Source organism: Elephantulus edwardii, unplaced genomic scaffold (genome assembly GCF_000299155.1).
Source record: "Elephantulus edwardii isolate Elephantulus edwardi_28Jun2011 unplaced genomic scaffold, EleEdw1.0 scaffold00029, whole genome shotgun sequence".
Classification (NCBI taxonomy): Eukaryota; Metazoa; Chordata; class Mammalia; order Macroscelidea; family Macroscelididae; genus Elephantulus; species Elephantulus edwardii.
Genome location: NW_006399779.1, coordinates 9,537,369 through 9,549,754, shown reverse-complemented (window position 1 = coordinate 9,549,754; position 12,386 = coordinate 9,537,369). Strand labels below are relative to the sequence as shown.

General features: G+C 41.7%; 1 protein-coding gene across 4 annotated transcripts in view; it reads left to right on the top strand.

Moving 5' to 3' along the window:
- Window positions 1-9,081, top strand: part of PAX6 (paired box 6) — a 28,317-nt gene extending 19,236 nt beyond the window's left edge. For 3 of the 4 annotated variants that reach the window (XM_006883727.1, XM_006883729.1, XM_006883728.1), the window contains 6 exons: window positions 3,185-3,343; window positions 3,885-3,967; window positions 4,187-4,337; window positions 4,431-4,546; window positions 7,449-7,599; window positions 8,253-8,343. In XM_006883727.1, the coding sequence (XP_006883789.1) occupies window positions 3,185-3,343; window positions 3,885-3,967; window positions 4,187-4,337; window positions 4,431-4,546; window positions 7,449-7,599; window positions 8,253-8,338 (746 nt within the window). In that variant the 3' untranslated portion in view covers window positions 8,339-8,343. Of the gene's footprint in view, window positions 1-3,184; window positions 3,344-3,884; window positions 3,968-4,186; window positions 4,338-4,430; window positions 4,547-7,448; window positions 7,600-8,252 lie in introns of all 4 variants that reach the window. The other variant, XM_006883726.1, reaches the window with a different exon arrangement.
- The last annotated feature ends 3,305 nt before the right edge of the window (window positions 9,082-12,386 follow it).

Sequence of the window (12,386 nt, the reverse complement as noted above, 5' to 3'; positions counted from 1 at the left end):
CCCCGTAATACCCAGGCCCTCTATAGGATTTAGTCAGTCTCTCTTTCAACAGATGCTACAATGTTTTGATCCGAGTTCCCGAGCTGAAAAGGTGCCGCAACCGGGTTGCTATCTTTTCTTGCTTGTTTTCCGCCTCACTGGTTAAGACACTAAGAAACTAAGGAATGATTTTATTTCCCAGCGTCTTCCCCGCCCCCCCTTCTCCTTCTTCTTCCAGGAAACAAATCCTACCCCCAGCGTCAGATGGTCCCGGGGCAGGGATAATGCGGGGCGCTTTCACTGGCCTTCTCACGGATTAGGCTGGAAGGTGGACGGTGCCCATTGAAGGCCCCGTCTTTGCTGGGCTCCGAGGGGGCGCCTTTTAAAGAAGATATCTTAATTCTCTGCCACTTAGGTTTATCATGTGGGGAATCTGAGATCCAACTTCTGGTTTTACTTCGGGTTAAAAGCCCAAAGGGGGAAGGTAAACCCGCTAGAAAGTAGGCGCGCATTCTAAGCGTGACCTCTCGGGCTGCAAAGAGTTGCTACTTTTTGAAACAGCAAACAAACTTCTAACGGTGCCTGAGCGCTCTGTGGGATCGTGGAGTCATGGAGTGGAGGGCTCGTGCAGCCAGGACTTTTCTCTTTACTGGCCTCTAATTCCACCTTTTTTAAAAAAAGTGTTTTAAAAAAATAAGCTAGCCCCTCCCCCTCCTCCTTGACTTCGCTCTCCACTGGCGTCAATTCTGCAGCCAGTAAGGGTGTGTGTGTGTGTGTGTGTGTGTGTGTGTGTGTCCCTGTGCCCAGTCTGTCTTCGTGTTGTAAAATGATGACAGGGTCAGAAAACAGGCAGTGTTCCGCCAGCAGGGCCTTCAGAGGGGAATCCGGGCAGCTTTGTTTCGTTGGCAAGATCGAATGTGCCAGAAGTGGGCTGAGATGGAGCCTTCGGGCCAGCAAGGAACAGAGTGACCACCTTAGGGGAGGAAGAGGGATTCCATTTCTCTAAACGCTTCATGGCCATGGGCGCAGGTCTTGTTTTGTGTGCTTTCTGGAACTAACATATCTTTCTAGGTGACCAAAGGTGTCAGAGACCCTAGTTCCAAGATTTTATTACGGAGCTCTAAAATAACCGAGGAGGGCTCTAGAGTTCTTCCCCAGAGGACTCTTGGAGAAGTCCCCGGAATAGTGGGCCCTGCATTGACATAGACACGGGGTCCCGCACGTGAGCTGAGCCGGGCGCCTGCAGCCAGGTCGCCTCCCTCCTCGGTGGCGTGGCGCAAGCAGCCCCCCCGCTAGCGAGCAGACTCTCTCCCTCCCCTTTCTCCTCTCCCCCCACTCCCCTGACCCTTCTAGTCTCTTTTTCCTCTCTGTATTCTTTCCTGTCTTTCCTTTTTATACCTCCTGAGCCCCCTTTCTCCACCTCCTCTTCCTGGCCCCCTATCCTTTCTCCTTGCATCCCCCCCAATCTCCAGCTCTGGCCTCCATCCTCCCTCCCAGTCTCCCCTCCCGCCTCCCCGCCCCCATCCACCCCAATCCCCCCCAACCAAGCGCCCTAAATAGCATTGAGGCGCCCGCTCTGCGGACAGTGATTAATGATAGCAGAGCAGAGGGGTTAACACACTTCACTGAAAAGTCTGTTGACTGGGCTTCTTGTAACACAATGTGGCCCGCTGCACGCCTCAAGAGAATCCTTTTGTTGTCCGCGCTCATTGTGGTCTCAAAATTCTGCCCACGAAAGTTTGCCAACGCTCCTGCCCCAGGAGTTTAATAGTTTCCCTTACTCGCGGGGCATTGTGCGGCTCTGAAAAGCAGCCCCTCGCTATTCAAGTGTTGGTGGTCATCTCAATAGATCTCCAAGGGCCCATATGGTGGCCAGTGCCGATGAATCCGCCTGTTTAAATGGGGGAGAAAGTTGGGGTTTTAAAACATTTCAAAGTTCCTGAAAGGATCCCACTAGATCCTGTCACAATTCCCTGAACTCTTTGAAGGCACTGTCTATTGTCCCTGGGTTATAAATGATATTCCTGGCCAAGTCGATTCCCACCAATGGCCCCCAGTGGCCCCTCGCTCCCCCACCCCCACTGACCAGCTTGCCAACACGAGGGGGGATGCACCCCTGTGAGAATCTCTGGGAGGCCTCAGGACCCAAGCCCCTGGACCTGGTCTGCTGTGGTCTTGGAGGCAGATTCCTTCCCGTCAGGCAGGCTGTGGCCTCCAGGCAAGGCAGGAGAGACAGCTAGCCCAAGTGCACATCTCGCCCTCCAAGCGCCAAGGCAAAACAATAAAACTTTCCCCTGTTTAATGATAGAAATTACATTAAAAGTGGTGGAAATGCCCTAATTAAAAATGTACCGCTTAAATGATATGCCAAGGACTCAGCTGCAGCATAGCACATTTAGCTAGTTAGTGAACTCTCTACTATTTCTTTTTTAAAATTACACGTTAAAAATTTAAAAGAAATCTTACTTTTCTCTAGTGCAACACATTACAAAGAATGGACAGTCCTTTTATCTAAATATAAAATTCCATTTTCAGCAATTATAGCCTGTTCTTGGTGATGATATAATTACAGCTGTGCTCGTAATAGGTGTCAAGGCAAAGCACACTCATACAATAGTTGAATAAAACTGCAGAACAATGCGAGCACTTCTAAATTCACAACCTTTAAAATGAAATTGACTGTGCAGAATTCAAATAAAAACTAGATAAATATTTTTTAAAAAAGATTACAAGCTTGGTTTGGTTTCTTAATAGCATTTTCTACAAACCTATCAACATTTAATTGATTAGATAGGAATTACTGATTATAGATCAGCTGAAATCTTGAACATCACTCTTTTATTTTTCCAACACAGACATAGGTAAATAAATTCTTCTGGGAAAGGGAACTGGATGAGGGAGGCTTTATGTTAGTTATGTTAGTTATGAAAGATCATGTTTAATTGGGAATTTCAGTGCTTGTTTTAGTGCTCAAAGACTTGTCATTTAGTGTGTATTTTGTCGGTTTATCTTGCTAGAAATAGAGAAAGGAAATGGTGGCCAGGTAGTGTTTAATGTCTTCTGTCAAAAGAAGACCAAACAGTCACCCTTGGGAAGATTTTTTTCAGATGCTCTTGGAGTTTGTTTATGATGTTTCAGGCCTTTTTTAAATTCCAGGCTCTAGTTATTCTAAAGCTCCCTTATCATCCTATTCTTTTTGTTTCAGATGGCTGCCAGCAACAGGAAGGAGGAGGAGAGAATACCAACTCCATCAGTTCCAATGGAGAAGATTCAGATGAGGCCCAAATGCGACTCCAGCTGAAGCGGAAGCTGCAAAGAAATAGAACATCCTTTACCCAAGAGCAAATTGAGGCCCTGGAGAAAGGTGATGGAGTTTTTCAAACTACAGAGGTAGTAAATGAAAGCAAATGCCACCTCTCCAGTACAAAGAGCTAAATTTAGCCAGGGCCTTTTTCAGAGAGGACTGAAAGGTTTCTTTTTCTTTCTTTCTTCCTTGTTTGCTCCCTCCTCCCCCAATCTTTTTTAGTATGCATGGTTATTTCTTTTTGATAAACTAGTAATTGAGAGTCTAGGTAATTGAGGTCTAACGTCAAGGAGAAGGAAGAGATGGAAGAAGAGGAGGAGGAGGAGAAGAAGGAGAAGGAGAAGAAGAAGAAGAAGAAAGAGTTGGCTAATTTAGGCCACAGGAGGGTCCTTGAATGTCATTCCAAGGAAAATGAAACTTGGTTCTAGTAAAAGAGTTCTTCCAAGTACAGGCAATACTTGTAGTAGTAGCACTTCCAAGGGAACTGATTTGAGATGATGAAATGGGAGTCAGGGGACCAGCTTCATCCAAGCTCGTCAACTTCTTTTGTGTAGTCCTGGCACAACATTAAAAAACAAACCAACCCATTTTACTCTTTCAGAGTTTGAGAGAACTCACTATCCAGATGTGTTTGCCCGAGAAAGACTAGCGGCTAAAATAGATCTACCTGAAGCAAGAATACAGGTACTGAGACCTTCTTGTTGCCAAACTTTGTGATTCACATCATTTGTCTTTTGTAGAGATAAAGGTGCCTCTAAGAAGCACCATTTATTTAGATAAATTGATCCATTTTCTAGATATTTTGCTGCATAGTAAGGGGACAGACAGTGGCAGTGCCAAGGGTAGGGGTGGGGTGGCTGTAGGCACACAGATACCTGCTAACCTGCTCCATCTGAATTCCAGGTATGGTTTTCTAACCGAAGGGCCAAATGGAGAAGAGAAGAAAAGCTGAGGAACCAGAGAAGACAGGCCAGCAACACACCTAGTCATATTCCTATCAGCAGTAGTTTCAGTACCAGTGTCTACCAGCCAATCCCACAACCCACCACCCCTGGTAATTTGAAATCTGGTGAGACCTACAAACTGCATTTGGACCTGACCCTGACATTCACGGTGACTGCTCACCTATCTCTGTCTCTCTCTGCAGTTTCCTCCTTCACATCTGGCTCTATGTTGGGTCGGACAGACACAGCCCTCACAAACACATACAGTGCGCTGCCGCCCATGCCCAGCTTCACCATGGCGAATAACCTGCCTATGCAAGTAAGTGAGGCTGGTGGCTGGCTGCTTAATGGGTGCCCCAGGGGGTCTGTGGGGAGTGGGCTGGGACCAGCAGACCTGGTTGGCTGAGTCTGCCCCTTGGGAACCTTTCTCACTGTAGTGATTGGCTTGGCCAGTCAAGTCTGTGATGAAGAGAGTCAGTCCAATCTTTTTAAATTCATTGATTGATTCATGACTTGTTCAGTCAAGTTCACAGCCTTGTGCTTTGTCATGTTGGGTGGGAACACAGCACACTTCTGATACCAGTGAGCCTTCTACCAGAAAATGTAAACAATATTACTAGCTTGTTAGAGGCTAGTTTATGTAAAATATGAGCTTTTATTTGCACATGCTTATATTAATATAGAAACTATGTGTGTAATTTGGACATCATTTAAGGTGGATATGATAAAAGGAAGAAAAAGGGATGAAAAATGGGATTAATATTTGTATAGTGGGAAATATTTAACATAGCAGAAAAATCTGATTTTCTTTCTATGTCTTAAAAAAGAAATAGGAATGGGAAGTACTTACTGGAAAGTTAATGAATGTGACTAGCGTGTGGGACTCCTGGCTGCCTAAAAGGGCTGATGCCGTTCCTGTGGTATAAATGACCTGCCCCATCCTTGGTTCTGTCCCAGGTCTTATATCTCTACCCTGTGCTAAGCTAAAACAACAACAAAAGCGGCTGCTATAAGCTTATCCTGACTCCTTGTGATGCTCTGCTGGGTGTCATAGGCTGTAAATCTTTATGGGAAGAGATTACCAATCCTTTCCCCTCAAAGCGGCTGGAGGCTTTGAATCACTGACCATAGAATAGCAGTGCAACACCTAATGCACCGCACCACCAGAGTGTCTCTTTACTGGGAGTTGTATAAGCAAGGTGGGGTGTACTAGATTCCGGCAGTGCATGGCTACTTGATGGGAACACATGTTCCTTTCGGTAGGCCTTTGCAGTAGCTTTCCCAGGTATTTCCAATTTTTTCTGCAACAGTTAAAGATAACAAAAATCAGAGATGGCAGATAGTGTAAGATTAGCCAGCATCATCATCTACTGGAGACTATTGTGGGGCTACACAGATTGGTTATTCTTCACTGAACATCTTTTTCTGGATTTCTAATAAAAAATAACAACTAAATGAATGCATCACAGTTTTCACACTAATATAGGAACAACTCCACACTAGCAACTTCTAGATAAATTATTCGCAGGTTTATTTTTACTGTGTCTGGATATTATTTGCCATAGTACAAGTGATGTGAATTAAGGGATTAAAAGCCCTTGTTATAACTGTCTTGGAATTTTCCAGAAGTCAGATTGCCTAGAGGAAGTGATTGTGAAAACTAGACACAAATGCAAGCTGAATTTCTGGCAGGGCCCTCAAGGCCTGTTTGCTTCTTTGAACCTGATGTTGGAAGATACTGTTTGACTTTAATAAGGTCATGAAATATCGTGTTCAGTTTAATAATCTATAGTAACATCAGTGTTTCTATGAAGAACATTTGTATTTGGGGAGACCGTTAGACAAAAACAATGAAATAGATGCTAATATTACTTTAGAATTTTTTTTTAATCTAGATGAGCATATGGGGTCAGTTTGCTTCACACAGATTTAAAAATGATACACTTTAAATATATTTAAAAACATAAATTGGAAGAGCTTAAAGACAAGAAAACAGTCAATAGACCTAATGTTAAAACTAAAATAAAACACACTTAGTGTTTTGGAATGGGTGGGCTAGTCTTTCTGTACATCTAGTCACCCTGTTGTCTAAAGTCTTCAAGCTTTTTTCCAATGTAGGGTTTCTTCTTCTGAACCTTCTCTGAAATGTTTTGCTCTCCGAGAAGTTAAGAGTTCGGAAGGATGAACATTTCTTTAGTTTGCAGAGTAGAATAGTCCTATCATCTCCTTGCTTCTGGCATTAGCCTGTTAATATGTCTTAACTTTGCTGGCTTGGTATAGCTCCTGAGAGTTCACGAGAAGTTTTGTTCCAGATGGGGATATTTCTTATTTAGTTAGGAGAAATGCTTATCTCTTAAATGCTACTATTCTCAACACAAAGAGAGCAACACTGACTTTTTTTTTTTTAAAAAAAAATAAAAACAAAAAACAAACCTCCAAAAATGTGATCTGGAATTTTAGGTCAGGAAGAAAGCCACAGCTAATTCTCAGGATAGCGCTGCATCAGATTTACTGAACTTCTTGAATCATTTACCCTGCCCATTATAAATATGCCTCTTCAAAGAGTTTTTAATCCTGTGAGTCCAGACATGAGAAACTATGTCCCAAGGTCCCGAAATGAAACTTTACTAAGAGCTCCTCATAGCTGTCTGAATTTCAAGGCATGGAGATGGGTGTATTTTAATGGAGGCCTGCCTGCATGTCACAATTTCCCTAATGATACCCACAGAGATCCGAGATGACAAGGGATGAAAATCCAGTTCATTTATTTAAAATAAAAGGGTTTGCCAACTCTCCTACTGTCCAAGTGTCTGCATTTGCTTTGGCATAGTCAGTAGGAAGTCGTGCTGTTAAATCAAAGGGTGTTCTTCCCTGGTGGTTTAAATTCACCAGTGACATTTTTTTGAGAAATCTGGACAGTCTCCTTCCATGCAATTTACAGCTTTGGAAATCTGCTGGAGTCAACCATCAGTCCATTCTGACTTGATGGTAATGAGTTTAGTTTAGAAGTTTGACATGTAGATAACTTTGTATAGTTGTGGCCAATGGAAGGACTAGATTGGAAGTCCAAGATTGAAATTATGGAGTGGAATTCCACCATATTACATGAAAGCACCTTTAATGGTCTGTCTTGTTGGCAGAGTTCCTGGCAAGAAAGGAACCTGGGAATGTGACTTGTGTGACGTGTTTCTCATTAACTACATTTGTCTTCTTCCTTGTAGCCCCCAGTCCCCAGTCAGACCTCCTCATACTCCTGCATGCTGCCCACCAGTCCATCGGTGAATGGAAGGAGTTATGACACCTACACCCCCCCGCATATGCAGACACACATGAACAGTCAGCCAATGGGCACCTCCGGCACTACTTCAACAGGTGAGCCGCTGCTGTGCGGAGTCTGTGCAGGGAGGCCTCCACAACCGCTTTTGTCAGGTCATCTCCCTTAAGTCAACTTGAGCTAGAAAAGACTCTCTTGGCCTTGTGTGAGAATGTGCATAGTTTTCTGTTGCTCACTTCTCTGGGAAAAACTGGTTGAAAAGGGAGAATTCTGTCAAGCTAGTCAGTAACTTGACACCATATTGGGGGCGGGGAGAATTTGGTCCTGGAAGTTGTATATGAAAAAAGGCTTGTAAGTACAAAATTTCCAGTTGACGTTTTCAGCCGAAGTGTCTCAGTGAGGGTTCTTGTGGCTGTGTGATGAGTGCTGGTTGGAACACTGCTCACCCACCTCATTCATTCCTTTGTGGCCTGAAGAAGAACCACCTTTGGTTTTCAGAGATAGTTTTATTGTTAATTTCTAAAACATAGAAACAAATGAGGATTTCTTTTTTCTTTGGGTGGGAGATTTGGGTAAATAACATTGTTTAGTTTCTGAGAAAATGTTAAAAAATCTTGAAAGGTTAAAAAAACCCCACATTTAAAATACAGAAAGCATTAGGAAAAAATCATGAAAAACTTATAAAACTTATACTCCCTGCCTGTGTCTCAAAGGGAATATCTACATGGCTATTTCTTTCATCCGCTTCTAGGCCTCATTTCCCCTGGTGTGTCAGTTCCAGTTCAAGTTCCTGGAAGTGAACCTGATATGTCTCAATATTGGCCACGATTACAGTAAAAAAATAAAAAAAGGAAAGAAAGAAAAGAAACATTGCATTAAATCAGTCAGTGACTATGTGGACACAACAGTTGGGCGTTCAGGAAGGAAAGAAAAATGGGCTGTTAGAAGCACTTCAGTTCTGCAACTGTGTCCTGTATTGTACCGCTGGGGAATGGACTTGAAACAAGGACCTTTGTACACAGAAGGCGTGTTATCAGTTGGAACAAATCTTCATTTTGGTATCCAAACTTTTATTCATTTTGGTGTATTATTTGTAAATGGGCATTTGTATGTTATAATGAAAAAAGAAAAAAAAGAACAACATAGACTGGATGGATGTTAGATCTGGGTTGGTCATGAAGTTGTTTTAAACAGAAAAAAAATATGAAACCATGATCAACAAGTTCTGTCACGAATTTGAGAGTTTTATCAAGATATATCGAATACTTCTACCCATCTGTTCATAGTTTATGGACTGAGGTTCTAAGTTTGTATCAATCCTTTGCATATAATTAAACCTGGAACAACATGCACTAGATTTATGTAAGAAATATCTGTTGGTTTTCCAAAGGTTGTTAACAGATGAAGTTTATGTGCAAAAAGGGTAAGATATAAATTCAAGGAAGAAAAAAGTTGATAGCTACAAGGTAGATTGTGTCTTCGATATAATCCAATTTGTTTCATGTCAAAATGTAAGTATTTGTCTTCCCTAGAAACCCTCAGAATGATTTCTATAATAAAGTTAATTTCATTTATATTTGACAAGAATACTCTATAGCTGTTTTATACACATTTCCATGCAATCATACGTTTCTTTTTGGCCAGGAAAAAGTTAATTGTTCTTAGATATAGTTGTGTTACTGTTCACAGTCCAATCATTTTTGTGCATCTAGAATTCATTCTTAATCAATTAAAAGTGCTTGCAAGAGTTTTAAACATAAGTGTTTTGAAGTTGTTCACAACTACATATCAAAATTAATCATTGTTGATTGTAAAAACCATGCCAAAGCCTTTGTATTTCCTTTATTATACTATTTTCTTTTTAACCTTATAGTGTGGTGTTGAAAATTTTGTTTCCATGTTAGATTAACATTCTAAACCAAATGTTACTTTCCATACATGCTTTATTTTAAATCCCAAAGATTCTTTTTTTTTTAAATTCCAAAGACCCTTAAAGAAATCATTCTTATTGTATAAATCAGAAATGTGTGAGAATTCCACTTAACACTGCATGTAGACCTGTACCCATTTATACCCACAACATATACACAAAATAGTAATATTTCCCACAGTTAGTCAAAAGCTCAAGGGCAAGAAAAACATTTTTTAAATGCAACAAGCTATTAAATAGAATTGTCTTTTGAATTAGGGCTGGCATTTTCAATCTGGGCAGATTTCCATTGTCAGCCTTTTTCAACAGTGATTTCACTGAAGTATATTCAAAAGTAGATTTCTTATAGAAGACTCACTGAAAGCTGTTGCCTTTCTCAAATAGGCCCTCTCCCTGTTCTGTCTCCCTCCCCCTTGCACAAGAGGCATCATTTCCCATTGAACCACTACAGCTGTTCCCATTTGAATCTTGCTTTCTGTGTGGTTGTGGATGGTTGGAGGGTGGAGGGGAGGATGTTGCATGTCAAGGAATAATGAGCACAGACACATCAACAGACAACAACAAAGCAGACTGTGACTGGCCGGTGGGAGCTAAAGGCCTTCAGTCATTGGCAGCTTTAGCCAAACATCCCCAAATCTATGAAGCTGGCCTGATTGTTGGTCAGTTGTTATTTGCAATGAAGCACAGATCTGATCACGTTTAAAGTGGCGGCACACAGGGCCAGAGTGCTTGAGCTCAAGCAAAGGATGGAGGGGAAAAAAAGCCTTTGTTGGGTGAAAAAGGGGCCTGTCTGAGACTTCTATTTCTGTCTGTTCCATGCAACCTAGAAGTCAACTTAGATGAGTTATCTTCTGCAAACTTCAGTCAAAGGGCTTGGGTTTCTGGCAGCCTAGTTTTAAATATTTGCACTTGCAGATATCTCTGGGGACAAAGACATTTCATTGCATAGTGCTCTGCTCCTCCCCACCCCTGCCTCCTGTCCAATTATTTTTAATCTCTAAAGGCAAATGATCAGAAGTATATAAAAAACTATCTTATGGTTCAAAATCTACTGGTTTTATTCCAGCAGTTGTTGTACATTTCCATGTCTTCCTCAGCTGATGGCAGCTTTGCTATGTGTGCATGCAGTTTTGTAGTGTGCCTGCACTGGCCACTTCTCTAGTGGAGGGAACACACAGGCATTGCTGGGACAGTCTGCCCGTGCAGTTCTCTCTCCCTCCTGACATTTTGTAGCCTGTATTCCTGTGGGACATGTCCTGAGGGAACTGTCGGAGAAGGGCTCAGGGTGAGCATGTGTGCAGCTGCTGCCTGGCTCTCTTCTCCTCTGCAAGAAAGGACAGTTTCCAAATGGCCGTGCTTTGGGTCAGGGTCAGTCAGCCAGTCCCTGCCCGTGGCCCTGTAGTGTGGAATGCCTAGAACTTGGAGAACGGAGTATGGTGCTCTGGGAGACAGGCAGGGGCTGTGAGAGCCGAGGATCTGCATGTGTGCACTTGGGCACGTATGTGTGTCCTCTGCTGGTCAGGGCTGCCAGGGCACAGCCTCGCTGAGTCAGAAGGAGCCGCAGCTCAGCTGCAGTGGCCCTCTGGTTCAGCAGGGTGGGAACAGCTGCTTTGCCTTCTGCCTTTACCCTAGGGACATGAGCTGTCCTTCTGAGCAGAGCCCTAGGTACTCTCCTGGGCACAGCATGGCAGGCACTGTGCTAGGAGTGCCCAAGAGTTGGCCTTTTACTCATTGTTGGAGTAATTTATTGGGGGTTATTTATCTACTCATAGGTGTAGTTACATGTTTATCAATGGACATTCTGCAGGAATGTTTGGATGCCATCTTTCAGGATGGGGTAATTTTTGAAATCCTCAGTAGAATCACAGACCTATAATTTTGCTCCATGTTTGATCTACTTAGGGACACTAGGTGAATGGAATTAGAACTGAATGTTCATGTAATAAATATTCAAATTAATTGAAGTAAAAAGTTTTTACTATCATGATTTCCCTAAATATTTTGCTGCCCTCCAAACCTGTGCCTTTTGACTTTTAAATGGCAAGCAATTGGCATCGTGATACAGCTCACAGATTCTTTTCTTTCTAGTTTTATCATAATTTGATTTCTTACATTTTACTTTTATAGTGTTATGATTCAGCTATGCTTGGTGAATGTTTATCATCTCAAGGACAGTATCTTTTTTCCTGCTCATTTCTTTCTGCTCAGCTCTTAATGTTAACAAGATTTTTTTTTTTAAATTGTTTTTCTTCTCCATATAATAAGTTGGGCTCACCAAAGCCAAACACATATTCTTCCCTTTTCTCTTTTTCAAGAATAAACCTCATCTGTCTTTTTGCCTCAGTTCTGAATGACTGAACAGCTCAATTTTAGAGTTCCAAGTGTAACTTAGTGTTGGTCTTGTTTAGCTTAAACACTTGTTCAGTGTTTCAGGTACTAGAAACACTTAAGAAGGGATGAGGACATTCAGATATGCTTACCACTGTTCTTAAGTATTTATATCTTGGAGTCAAGCAGATACTTGGAAAAACAGAATTTGTTGTTAGAGGGTATATTTCATAACTGATCAAATTATTGAAGACCAATATTTTTGTGGTTTATTAGTATAATGGTAATGAATAATGTTTCAAGAAGGAAGGAAAACACATTTTTATAGTGGGTTTTTATCTGAAGAAAATAAAAAGAATACATCACTCTCCAGTGAACTTATTTTTACATAATTTGCTTGGTTAATCAGAAAAACAAAGCACTTTTATCTCATGATTGGAAAGCGTAGGTACTATTAATATTCAAAATGCACTTTTAATTAACAAGTTTTAAAAGTTTCTTTTACATTTAAAATAAAGGTTCAAATATGCACATTCAATTTTTATATTATTTATGTATTGCAAAGCATATATTAACTAGTAATTGGCTGTTAATTTTATAGACATGGTAGTCAGGGTAGTAAATCAA